The 14037-nt window shown below is 43.2% G+C and overlaps 1 protein-coding gene across 5 annotated transcripts in view; it reads left to right on the forward strand.

Moving 5' to 3' along the window:
• Window positions 1-14037, forward strand: part of ARHGAP26 (Rho GTPase activating protein 26) — a 703968-nt gene that overhangs the window by 616449 nt on the left and 73482 nt on the right. For all 5 annotated transcript variants that reach the window (XM_074313709.1, XM_019739058.2, XM_019739059.2 and 2 more), the window contains one exon: window positions 447-585. In XM_074313709.1, coding sequence (XP_074169810.1) covers window positions 447-585 — 139 coding nt within the window. The remainder of the gene's footprint in view (window positions 1-446; window positions 586-14037) is intronic.

Raw genomic sequence — 14037 nt, forward strand, 5'->3', positions numbered from 1 at the left:
ATTCTAAGAAATTGTGAAGCCATCATTGAGAACTGGGAAATAGAACTCATGAGGGAAAGTAAAGGGATTTTGATTAATTGGTTCTGGACAAAGGTGGTCACAAAACTTTAAGTCCTATTAACAACAATGGCTTATATTTAGCACAGCTCCTTTCCATCTCCCGTGGAAACAATGACAAAAAGAAGATAAGTGGGAAGTATAGCAGAAGGGTTAGAAATGGAAGTAAATGATTACCCAACTCTGGGATACGTTTCTGAAGGACAATGTTTAGTGCCAGTTACTGGAGATATTTAGAAGAAAGTCCCGAGCATACGCTGGTGGTCTTTTCAGGTTTTTTTCTTGCTGATTTCTTAGATACCACCAAGCTTTCAGTCGTGCTGGTTCGGCCTGTGCTCCCTCCGTAATTTATTGCAGCATGTAACCGTTGTGTGAAATTTTACTTGCAGATATTTAACACCGTGCCTGATCTGCCTCTCACCAATGCCCAGCTGCACCTGTCTCGGAAGAAGAGCGGTGACTCCAAGCCCCCGTCCTGCAGTGAGAGGCCCCTGACGCTCTTCCACGCCATACAATCAACAGAGAAACGTGAGTCCCACTGCTCAGGCCCAGCGCGGTGCTCAAGGGACATGCCACACCGCCTCCCGGCTGCCCAGGGGGCACACCTCCGGCCTCCCTCTGTGGGCTGCCGCCTTTTGTGTCCTGAGGACTGTGTGGCATTGTGCCATCCCCGGTGCCATGGCTGTGTAACCTCAATAGGACAGGAAGCAGTACTGCTGAGAAGGAAAGGCCAGGGCCACTCGCTGTTAGGATTCTCTTTCTACATCTCCTGCCGGCAAACAGCTGAGCCTCGCTCCCTCCTCTGGCACAATAAGAGCTCAGCTTAGACATCCTTTCCTTTTCTCAGTTTGTAATTAGATGCTTATTAGTGCGAGTCACATGTCCCACTACAATGTGACTCTGTGAGAGCAGGACCTTGTTTTGCTCGCCCTTCTATTCCACCTCTTAAAGGGCCTGGCGTGGAGTGGACACCTCATAAATACGTGAGATTAATTAATGAATTAATTACAGAATACTATCCTCCTTGTTCCTAATAGCAGTGTAACCAAACGATTGTATCAGATCTTTTTTTCCTCTCAGGATTTCTGAGTTCTTTGCATTAATCAGGTTCCAGTGCCCTAAAATACCCGGTTTTGTTTAGCATTTGTGATGAGAGAGTTGGATAGGAATTGAGGGCTCCAGCTCTGCCTGAAGTCCATCAGACCTGGGTTCCTATGCCAGCAGCAACACATGGGCAAGCCTTTTACCTTCTCTTGGACTCAGTTTGCTCATCTATAAAATAGGGATAATACCTCATAGGGAAGCGGTGAGGATTAAATCAAGTTATCCATTTAAGCATCTGGCACAAAGCCTAGACACGACAAGGGCTGACAGCTAAGAGCCACTGCTATTACTATTAGTTATTGTTAATCCCATGCAGATTCCAAGGCTGGTTCATTCACGCAGCTGACATTTACATGATGTCTGCCACAGACTAGGAGTATAAACATACGACCTTGTCTTCAAGGAGCCCACAGCTGAGTAAGGGAAGCAGACAAGTGAACAGATAGATAATGGCAAGTCAGCACATAACTGCTCTCGTACAGATGGGGACCTTGAGAGACATGGTAGAACACGCCGGCACCAGATTGCCTGGGTGAGAGTTCTGCCTCACAGGCTATGTGACTGGGCAGGTCATCGAACCTCTAGGGCCTCAGTCTCCTCTTCTGGAAAATAGGAATGATAACAGGTACTGCCTCACAGGGTTGCTGTGAAGTCCTTCAAATGGAACCCCGTGCAGAGTAACTGCTCAGTAAATGCCCGGGGGTGGGGGGCGGGGGGTGGATTATTGCTACTGTTGCTACTGTTACTGCTGCTGTTAGTATTACTGCTTCTGCTACTATGCTACCACTCCTGCTACGTTACTACTGTACCATTACTGTACACTATTACTACATTAGTACTATACTTCTCCACTACTATTGCCACCACCACTACCACCGCCGCCGCCGCCGCCACCATTGTTACTTCAACTGCTGATCTCTGTGAGATACAATAAAGGCACGGAGTAGAATAATAATCCACTTTGCCTTGAAGAGAAGTGGCTCCTTATCAAGGTGGCATCCTTCTCTCTTTGTGACAAAAAATGATTTTTAGCCCCTTGCCTTTCAAAAGTAATGGCCTTCCCCACCCCCAGAATATCACCCATCTAAAGACATATTATCCGATACTATGGTTGCACCTTGGTGTATTTCGTACCATTTGAGTGTCTGAGATATTTTGCATTTATGTGTAAAACTGCTACTATGATCTTTGTAGCTAAGTCTGATTATATTCATGATCATTTCCTTAAGATAAATTCCTGGAAGGATTTCTAGTCAGCGGATATACACGATGTTAGGGCTTTGACCCTGTACCAGGATTGGCTTCCTTTCAAATGATAGCCTGTGTTCCTCTTGAATATCTGACTTGGGTCATTCTTGCTGTGATCGTCACGTGGCCTGGGCCCCTCCACATGTACCAGGGAACAGACCTAGCCTCACCCACAGCTGCCATGAGCAAGACATCGGGCTGCAGGGTGATAGGCTTCTCAGGTTTCCAGGAGAGCCATGGTCACCTAATGTTTTGTACTAAGCATGTACAATGCAGCCTGGGACAGATCAGACAGTACTGGTACATTCTTCTAAGCTGCAAATAGTGCCGAGTTTGTGAGGAGACCGAAGCAGAAGCAGTTTTGGAACAGGTCTAAAAGCATATTCTTAGGAGCATGTGAGAAAGAAGATGGAGATTAGGAGAAAATCAATTAGATCTTTCCCAAGATTAATTTTATCACACAGGCAGAGGATGAAAGTTAAGGCTGTGTGAAAGCAGACCTGCCTAAGCTGCAGAACAAGCTGCCGTGTCCCCGTCTGGGTGGGAGGGTAGAAGACAGGAAGAGAGCGAAGCGGTATCTTTCCTCTGAATGTTAGTAACTGCTGCCTGGAAACGGGACTGAAATCTCCACCTGCTTGGATATTTGTGGGGTGCTTAGCTCCCCCCTTTCTCAGAGAAGAAACATTTCAGTAGAAACATCTTCATTTGAAAGTATATAGATGTGTGTTTATACGTATACTTTTTATGGTCTCTTTTTGAAATGCCCTTTTTCTGGGAAGCTAGAATGGTATCGGAGCTGGCTTGGAGAGCACCATAGCAGGAGGGGTGTGTGGATGCTGTGCGGAAGACTGGGCCAGGAGCTGGAAGGTTCTGCCAGCACTCGCCCTCATAGGTTGTAATCTAGCCACCCATCAGTGTTAGGGGGGCATGGCGAAGTTTTCACACACCTTACCCTTTCTTTCGTCTGGTCTCTGGACAAAGATAGAAGTCCAGTTTATCAAAGCACTTTGCTGAGTTTATTTTTTGGAATTAAAGTATAGATAAAGACCTTGTAGGTAATTTGTGGGGGAGGGGGGTGTTGTATTTCCATAATAATTTATGAATTTCATAGTACATAATACTAATTGTGTATTCTATAATAATGATGTTTTCCCGTTTGAGGCCTCTTTCTATACCTAGCTCAGTACTTCCCAAACTTGAATCATTTGCATAAACCTTCATTTACTCTTTGGGCCACAACCATATAACTCATGCACTGTTGTTCATTTAATGCATTTCTTTATGTTGGTTTTACAGCAACTCACTTCTTTACATGGCCTATTCCTACTCAGTGAAACCTCTGAAAACATGAGTTTGGTGGTTTCATGGTACGATTCTCTAATATACATTAAAATAAACATGTAACCGTTAAGGTAAAGAATGTTCATCCGCACCCAACCTTAGAACCATTTTGTGTCCGGCCTGTGGAATGGGTACCACATTTTTGAGTCTACACACCGTGCTCTGAATTTTTAACTACCTCAGATCCTTCCCCTTACTGTACATACACAAACTCAAGTTTCTCTTGTCCGCTTGGTTAGAACTGGGTTCAGCTATTGTCAGTTGGTTGTTTATGTTCTTGCAGACGCTCCATGGTCATATTTCATGCTGTTCACTTTAGGATCAGTGTGACACCTGTCCAGGTTTGATGTGACTTTACACAGAGGACATATCTTAGAGGAATTGTGCTTGTATGCACACACATGTACATCTACACATAGCTGTCCTCTACCTTCAGAGTTGGCATATGACATTTCTCAGACCTCGTTTCCTCTTCTGTCTGTGTGCCTGATTTCTTTTGAGTTTATGCTTTTTCCCCTCATCGATGTGCTTGCAGTTTAATACTTTCTCTGTGTTTCATCGGTCAGCCCTCTCTTTAGTTCCTAGTTGAGATGCTTAAAGGGCCTGAAACTCCCAGAGTAGCTCACTTGGGCGGTTCCATTGCCATCGTCAGCACGTGGGTTGCTCCCATCTCCCTGCAGTGGCCCCTGCTCTGTACAGAAGCTGGAGCCCGTTCTTTTCTCTCCCAGGTGAATCTGTGCCAGTCCTCTCGACCTCAGATTGTCACTTGCTTCCCTCTTCTTGGAGAGAAAGCTCCTGAGAGTCACCTTCCGAGCTCATAGGCTCCATCCTCTGTCTTTGCACCTGCACTTCAGGCTCATGGAAATAACTGACACGTTGGTTGTGTGTCTTATTTTCCAAGAGTTTTTCCTCCTGTGTTGGTAGACCAGTTATGTGCCCAGGCACCTACGTAAGACTCTTCTGCTTTAGTGCAGTCTTCTCCAGGTGGATTTTTTCTTTCTCCATAAAGATCAAGCTGTCTTTATGCTGGCAGTGGTCTCCTTCCAGAATGAGGAGCTGGATGCCTTCTCATGCTCTGTGCTGAGATTTCAATCAGTCACAAGGCAGCATGTGGCTCCTCATAGATAAGTGGGGCTGGGAATGAAACGGGAGTAAGTCTCTGAGGTTAAAACATGGCGGGCGGCCCGATGGCTCAGTTGGTTAGAGCGCGAGCTCTCAACAACAAGGTTGCCGGTTCGATTCCCACACGGGATGGTGGGCTGCACCCCCTGCAACTAAGATTGAAAACGGCAACTGGACTTGGAGCTGAGCCACACCCTCCACAATTAGATTGAAGGACAATGATTTGGAGCTGATGGGCCTGGGAGAGACACACTGTTTCCCAATATTCCCCCCCCAAAAAGGAAAGAACAAAGGAAATGATGGGGACATGCAGGATGTAGAAAACATCATAGCAAGAAATCAAATCATTTGGAAACCAGTGAATATTGTAGTGAGAAAGGGACTAGATATCCACGTGGTCTGTACCTGGTCGAGGAACGTTTTCTGAAAGGGGGAAGTCTGAGAAATATGCTAAAGGACACTGGAGTCACAACCTGGTCAAAGGGCCGGAGGGTAGTCATGATGCTTATGGGGGGAGCATAGCGAGAGTCTTTCTATAAGTCGCCGAGGGGAGCTCTCGTCTCTAGCACTGAGGAGACGACTGTGGGGAGATGTTCTCAGACTGAACCTAGAAACCATTTTCCCATAGAAATTGACTTTTTGTTTTATGTCTAATATATATGGCTACATAGTTTATCACACACGATTTCTGGTGCTGGTACTGGGCATAGCAGCATCTCGTTTAATCTTTACAATTAGATGACACAGGTACTGTCCCTATTTAACACTTGGAGGAAAGTGACATTTATATTAAATAATGTACTCGGGGTCACACAGCAACAAAGCAGATTTTAATTCAGTCATTCTGACCTCAAAGCTACACTATTAACCAGTCATTTCTTTTCCCTTCCCATTCCAACTCGTGGGATAAACCGTGTCCTAGAGGAGACGTGGTTCTGTGTGCTTTTGTGACCTAGCCTGCAAACCCAACCTGATTTCCAAGGGAAAACTGTTTCCATGTCCACTTATGAACTTGAGTTTTAAAGTTTCTTTCATTAAGCTAAGGACCTGCCTCTAAAGAGCTGTGGGGCTAATGTGGAAGGAAAAATGGATGCATTTGACAAAGAACCTTAAGTCCAAGCTAAATTAGATCATCACTCAATAAAAACAACAATAAAAATAAAAGTTATTACAGCTCAACTAATGTGCCAAGCAACCTACTGTGCCCCTTATTATCTCATCCTCCCCATCGATCGTCACCCCATGAAGTAGGTTCTCGTTGTCTACATTTTATAGGCAAGTAAACTGAGGCGGAAGTCACACAACCGACAAATGGCAGGGGAGTAATTTGTACCCAGGTGATCTCCCTTCCCCATGCCATGTTGTCTCCAGAAGGGTTCCTCGGTCAATTCTTGAGCCACAGAAGTGAAAACCATGCTAGACTCTTTTACAGGAGCAATAAAGCCACCTGCCTCCGCTTCCAGCACTGCCCTGGGGGCAGCTGCACCATATGGAATGGGTTCCTCAATATGCATCCTGGCAGGCAACGTACACAGCAGCCACCCCTCCAAATCTAGTACCAACTCTGCAGGTTTTTCAACTGTGCTGCCAGATGAATGCTAACAAAAGAGAGCACTGTTGTAAGTTTCCACACAGATACGTCATACAGCAACAATTGGACTGATATATCTAGGTGAAAGGTACCGACACGCAACCTGTACTTTTTCTGGACAACTGTAGAAAGCAGAGCCAGAAGAATCAGAGGGAACCAGCAACCAGGTCTTGTCCCTTTTAGATTTCTTCTAAGAAGTTGCAAGGTGACATTTTATCACTGACGTCGTCCGAGATTTTTAGTACTTACATCAAGGTGTTGAAATGCGTTTCTTGGAACAGTAGTTCTTAGACTTGAGTGTGCAATCGAATCATGGAAGAAGCTTGTTAAAAATACAGATGCCTGGTCTCCTCCCTGGCACATGCTGAATCAGGAGGTCTTGGCTGGAGCTCAGGTATCTGTATCTTTAAAGTGCCCTGGTGGTGCTGACGCACTGTGGTGGAGAAGCAGAGGGTTGGGGGGAGGGCGAGACTGTGGAGGCTGCTTATCTTCTGTCACTATCAGAACATCTCTTGACTGTCTGTCAGGATTTCGGGCAGCCTGGCCTGATGGTGGAAAGCAGGAGCTCTGCAGTCCCACTGCGTTATTTCAATACCATCTGCATCGCCTACCGGCTCTGAGATCTGCAGCATGTGACTTGCCTGTCCTGCACCTTCGTTCTTCTCCATCTGTCAAATCGATCACCAGCAATAGCTTTCTTGGAGGGTAATTACCATGGTTAAGTGAACCAGTGCATGTGTGGTGCTTGACACTAGACCTAGAACGCAGTAAGCACCTAATAAATATTAGCTACAGTTATGACGATGATTGCCAGGTTATAGCTTTCCCTTGCATTTCACTAAGAAAGTATTCCCCCTCTGGAGCCTGCAGGCAGATTCCCAGTGTGGGAGGGTAATGCAGAGTCCCCGTGGCCCCAGCGAGAGCCCGTCGGATGCTGGAGTACAAATACATCAGCAGGCTGGCATGAGTCGTACAGTGTCGATGGGGGTGGGAATGGATTCTTGGGGTTCGTTTTACAGGGATCATGTTAACTAGCTGCTGGGATTATAGCTCTGATTAATTCTTTTCGTTCAGTTAATTCATCCTGGACCTTCTCCCAGACAGGCCCAGTGAGAGGTTGAATACTCAGCTCATATACTTCTCATGTGTGTCTTCCTTGTTGAAAAAGAACTGGGAATGCCTACTATTCAAAGGCTTACATAATGCCTTTTCTCCGAGCAGACAGAGCTGCAGCGTGTCTTTCCTCATATTGCCGCTGCAGATCCTGGGCGCTCAGGACACACCTGTTTGTCTTGGCAGACGACATGTTTATCCACATGGATTCTTATTGTCACACGGACTGGAAGGTGTCATGTGGCTCTTGGCTTAATTATGTATGGTTGCCATGTGTGACTGAAAACTGCATGTGGCCATTAAAAAACGATGCCTTGGAAAATGAATGGCAGGAACAAAGTTCAAGATGGACCATTAAATGGAAAAGGCATATTATAGGCTCATATCTGTGGCATTATCACTAAGTGAACAAAGCGGGTCGCACATTAGGTATGATGTTATCCCACTTTGTTAAAAGAAAAATGTATACGTGTATATATGTATATTTCTACGTATGGAAAACCGACTGGATGTTTACACACCAAAATACACGTAGGATATTTGTATGCTTTTCTGTACTTTCTAAATTGAACAGGAATGCATGTTTATTATGTATCAACTAATTTTTACGTTATTAAAAAACGAAACCCCCTAATTGTACATTTCAGTTATTATAAAAACAATGATCCCAGCAAATAACAAAACAAAAAACAACAACAAAAAACACACCCATTTTGCAAGGAGTTATGGTATAAAAATAAGTAACTATATAATTTTCTTTTTTCTAATGAGCGATAGTATAAGCAGCCTCTATGTGGACTCCCTCAGATATCGGGGTACCATAGATTACAAAGAGAGTGTCCTAACTCAAAAGTAAGTTCTCAGGTATAAAAGAGGGCTAAGTTACGTAGCTCTCATCACTCACCTCCCTGTGCAGCCATTAATTGGAGTCTCATTTGCACGTTGTGGGTTTTGAAATTCTGTTGTTTCAGGGCTGGGTGTCCCGATTGTGCTTCCATGTCTCTCATTCTTGTGAGTCATTTCAACCCAAGGCCAGCTACAATGACTTCCCCATTCTCTTTTGAAATCCAGTTTTATTGGCATTCTTTCCCTTCGCGAAGAAAAGGGTTATTATGAGTGCCGTGGGGAGAGAAGAAGTCAGTCCACACAGCACCCAAGTCAGTGGGGGTTTTGCTGAAGACAACTTGCCACAAGTTGTAATACCATGTACTGTGTCCTATGGTCCAAATAATAGATTGACCAGATTTTTCACTTACCAACTCACTGTTTAGCCCATGACAGCCCAACCTACATTTTTCAGATTATTTTTTAAAACATCGCCCAAACTGTTTTCATGTGTTCCAATACATTGCCCAAACTGCTTTTTAAGATTATTGTTATAGGGACTGAGGCTGAGTCAGTATGAAATCAGACCACCTCAGATTTTAGTGTGGCTTGGCATGCTACTATTATCAAGAGCAAAAGCTACAGGGGGAAAAAAATTGCTTCAGAAAGTCTGATTCCCAGCTTCCCGTGTACTTGGGTGTTTCCCAGAGATGGTAAACTCAGAAATTGCTATGCACTCATCATTTTTTATTGCAAAATTCATTAAGCTGCCACCCTATTATCATCCTATCTTGTCAAGATGATACATTACAGACTTCATTGCAAAACTCTTAACAAGCAGGAGAAAGTACACCTCTCTGGCTACCACAGCACAGGAAAGAAAGCCTCTGGGTATTCTGCTTTTGCTTTAATATTTTTTTTTCATAAAGCCCTGGGTCTTTATGGAACTTCCGTCTGTCTGGCAACTCCCTTTTCTCCCTTTTTGATCATGTGGAGAAAGTGTTCCCTCCTTTGGGCTCTGTGAGGCATCATGAGTGGCCGCTGAAGAACAGCCGTGGCCCCTCTTCTTTTTGACAGCTAGTCTCTGACATCATGCAGACATGTCAGCCTGTGTGCTGACAGACGTCCATGAGTGGTGGGAAACCTCCCCCAGAGTGACATCGCAGGTCTGTGTTTCGCATTTATTCTCCGGCTCTGTGTACTCAGTGGGCCAGGCGTGTTCAGGCCTGCCAAGGCATGTGAACTTGGCTTGGCTCTGCATGTGCGTTCCTGGCGTCGCCTCTGGGTTCGGTGATAAACAGAGACCCTGCCTCTTGTGTGGTGGGGCTGTCACTAGAGTGAGCGGAGTCACTTGGTAAATATGGAACGTGAGGTAGCTTAGCTCCCAGATTTCCATGGCAACCCCCAGAACAAGTACAATATCACCAAAATTATTCTGTGGCTTTCTTTTTTTAGTTGCAGGGATTTGGTTGCATACTCATGTTTTTCCGCTCCTGATTTGTACAAAACACACTGCCCACTGGAACCAGGGCTGTGGTTTCAAGGACTTAAGCGGTCCCTGTCTGAAGCACCTGAAAAATTCAGTCACGCAAAACTGCCTCTTTCTGTGCTAGCAGAACACATTTAGATTGTTTGTTGTTGCCTTGTATTTATTATTTAGTTGATAACCGTTCCTGCAGCTTTGGTAGATATTATGCCTGGACTTGGCACCAGCGGATGCTGCCCTCACGGGTCACCATGATGGATGCTTGCTGTATTTTGTGTGGGCAGACATGCTCCTGCCCTTGACTAGTTTGCGTTTTTAAGGACCAAGTCCACGTCTAGTTTGTCACTCCTCAGAGAATATACATTCCTGAAAGCATCCAGCGCATTACCCATACATGTTTACAATTGTTTGGGGATTGATTTTATCGTTTCCTCGTTTCTGGGCTCTTATTTTCTGTGGCCAATAGGAAGAGAGATTCTTGTTGACAAACATGTTTGAGGAAGGGAAGCATTTTCACTGACTTCCACCGGTTTAGGAATACTCCCAAGCTGTGGTGCACATTCTTTCTCTTTTGGTCATTTAAATGGTTCTCTGTGATCTTGTTGACTCATACCTGGTTGTTGTTCTTCCTTTTCAGTCCACTCGTCTATAATTTCTTTTCTTCAGCAATGCAATTGCCATCAGTCTTTCTTACACGTTCTGATGAGGATGCCAGAGCTCGTTTGAATCATCAGTGGCTCAAAGAAGTCCAACTCTCTCGTATTTGAATGATTTGGTTAATTTTATTTTTTTAAAAAGGTCGTTTAGGCTGCCTGTTCTCATTATGTTTTTCTATCAGAAGCAAGAACCCATTTGTTCACCTAACAAAAAGCCTCCTGTTTTGAATCATTTTACAGAATCATTTTCTCTTTATTTCGGAATCATTTTCTCTTTATTTCTTAATTCATGTCAAATACTTTAGAATTGTTCTCTAAACAATTACGGAATCATTTTCTCTTTATTTCTTAATTCATGCCAAATACTTTAGAATTGTTCTCTATATAGTCTGTCATAACCACTAAAACATTTGACTTTCTGTTGATTTTATTCTCTCCCCTTTCTCTGAAATAATCCTCACCTTCCTGCTCAGGATTGTCAGCATTTCAGCTTAGAAGTCTATCCAGCTAGAGGTTCCCAGTCTCATGCCAAATTAAACTGTGATGAGTTTTGCAGTCAGAGAGAGCCAGATTTCCAATTTTCCTTATCATATGGCCCATTAAGGGAGACCAGTAGAGAGTGTGTATTTTAGAGTGTATGTTTGGCTGTCTTGTCTGCAAAACTATGAAATCTTATGATTAATTTTTTTTGTTTTGTTTTGTTTTTGGACAGTGAAACTCTTTCTGTGACCTTTTGCTTTTGTTGTTGTTTTGTTTTGTTACAGGTCATACCGTAACTGAAGGGTTCTAGATACATAAATATAAGTCAAAATAGAACCTCGAAAAGAATATATTTCTTAAAAAAAAGAATTCTAATGTCCTCCAGTAAATGAAATACTAGAAATTCTTAAGCTCAATTTGGGTGTAGCCCCCCGCTTTGTTCTATTGATTTTTGTAGTCCAGGGAGGGTCATGTTCTCATTTTCCACCCCATGCTCCTTCTTTTCTGGGTTTATTTCCAACAAATACCATGTTCCATGCTGCAACCGTCCTTGTTAACTCTTGGAGAACCCCCGTCTTTAAAACTATAATAGTAGATATGTTGTTAAAATTTTTACCTAAGTCTAGTTTTTAGAATCACATCTTTTTATGAGCATTAGAATTCTGATAAACCATTTTATAAAGCAAGGCATCTTTTTATAATGTGTTTTTCAATTGTGATTTCAAAGTTTTATCTGTCAAATACCCAATCTGAGGTTGCTCGTAGTCTACCAAAGAAGGTAAACATATGAACAAATAAATATATGCAAGTTAATAAATCTGCTAGTATGCATCTCAGTAAAATACCAAGGAATTAGTGTAGGGGTCTGCTAACTGTTTGGGGACCATGTTTGGTACTCAGTAGATGCTTAATAAGCATTCATTGAATAAGTGAAAATTGAAGAAGGTTTTATCTCAGATACTCTCTTTCACTAATGGATAGTAAAGCAGAAAAAAAAAAAAAAAAAAAAAAGTCCCAATAGTATTTTAGAAAAACTAATATACTTTATCAAGATATTGTTTTTAATTTGTAGAATCATAACTTTCTCGTGGGCAATTAAATATATTCACAAGAAAAATATGAGCTACAGTTATACTCTTCTATTTCTGATGAGTTCAGAGAATTATGTCATGTTAGCTTGGCCTCAAAGTAGAGTTAAAAAAACTATTCATATCTCCTCCCATTTAAGGCAGAAAATATTTCTGTGGAACCCAAAGAAGTGTCTTCTTCATTTCCCTTTTTTATATGGTGGTCTTGGGCTCCCCACAGTCTTGCAGGAATCTTGATATGAGCATTTTGTGCAAAGGAAAATTTTACTTAGACTGATTCATACTGATAAGTGGCATATCTTTTCCTTCAATGATCCCCTAATTATGTAATTTTAGAGTTGTTTTTCTTCCCAGTAGCAAGTTCACATTTGCAGGCCCAATTAGTCTGCCTACATCTTGGCTCAATGTAACTCTTTTGATTTTTATTTCTTTGTTGTTGTTTCTGTTTGGAATTTAATCTCTTGAAATATGAATAGTTCTAAATCTCAGGAATCAACTTAATAATCTTCTTTTTTTCAAAATCTACTTAGAGTTTAGGAATCTCCCAATAGCCTCATGGGGTTTTTAACTCTTCTGCAGGACTTTAAATATGACATTGAGAATTTGCCAAGATATTAGGGGTTATTTGGTGTGTGTGTGTGTGTGTGTGTGTGTTTAATGTGAAGATTACTTTAACATCATTTCATAAGCATAATGTATTTTTACGCATATGACTAGTGCAAGGGGAAAAGTTTCTTTTTACCTGATCATGATTTATGCCAGGGGCCACAAATTCAAATGCCAGTGGATGGGCAAGTAACTGAGGTTAATGAGGTTAGCTGGGAATAAAACAATAAGGACCAGAGGGACTGTTTGGAGAGTGTGTGCTGCCTGAAGGGGGGCAGTTGTTTAATAACTCCAGCTGAGATAGATGAAAGGCTGGCTGTAGAGGCAGAGCTGGCTGCAGGACAAGAAATTTCCACCCTTCTAAAACTTATCACCTGACCCCAAGGACAGATCCCAAGGTGGGATGGACGGTTGGTGGTCTGGGAGCCAGCTAAGACTGGCTGCAACAAGCTAAAACCCACACAGTGACAGATTTCACCCAGCAGGGACCCTATACTCATTATACACTTACTGCAGTGCATTAGCATGCTGAAAGACACAGCCCTCACCGCCATTGTTGGAAAAAGAATGACCATAAAAGGACACAAAATGGCCAATGGAGCCTTTCCTGGAAATTTCCCAGAAAATCCTTGAATATTCCTCCTGCAGATTTGAATGGAGAGCCCCCAATTAAAGGAAGGCTGAACGTAGTCTTACAGCCCAGCATGAGCAGGCAGGCTCTGTCTATGGAATAGCCTGCTTCTTCTTTCTTTGCTTTACTTTTATTTCAGCTCATGCTTGAATTCTTTCCTGCGCACTCCCAAGAGCCCACTGGTCAAGTCTCCGCTCCTCCCCGGGCAGAGGCACCGCCTGTTCTCCTGCAACATCCGCCAGTTGAGAGGATGCGTCTGGTGGTTACTGTGCTCCTGACCGCCTGGCTATAAAATAGAGGTTCCCGTGACCCTTTCCTTGGGTTCGATTAATTTGTGAGAGTGGCTCACAGAATTCAGGAAACCCATTTGCTCACTAGATTACTGGTTTATTATGAAAGGATAGAATTCAAAGATAGCCAGACAGAAGAGATGCACAGGGCAGGGTATGGGGAAAGGGCACTGGGATCCCATGCCCTCTCTAGGCACATAACTCTCTCCCAACATACGAAGTGTTCACCAATTTGGAAGCCGGAAAAGTATTTTTCAATCATGACATCACCCCCTTTATTGCCTAAAGACACCTGCATTCAAATGTCGACTTCTAAACAACCATGTCCGGGAGTGTTGTCCATCTTCTTAGGGATATAGTTTACCTCTAACTCATTTCAGAAAGGCCCAGTGAGGATTA

The sequence above is a fragment of the Rhinolophus sinicus genome, linkage group LG10 (genome assembly GCF_036562045.2).
Source record: "Rhinolophus sinicus isolate RSC01 linkage group LG10, ASM3656204v1, whole genome shotgun sequence".
In the NCBI taxonomy this organism is placed as follows: domain Eukaryota; kingdom Metazoa; phylum Chordata; class Mammalia; order Chiroptera; family Rhinolophidae; genus Rhinolophus; species Rhinolophus sinicus.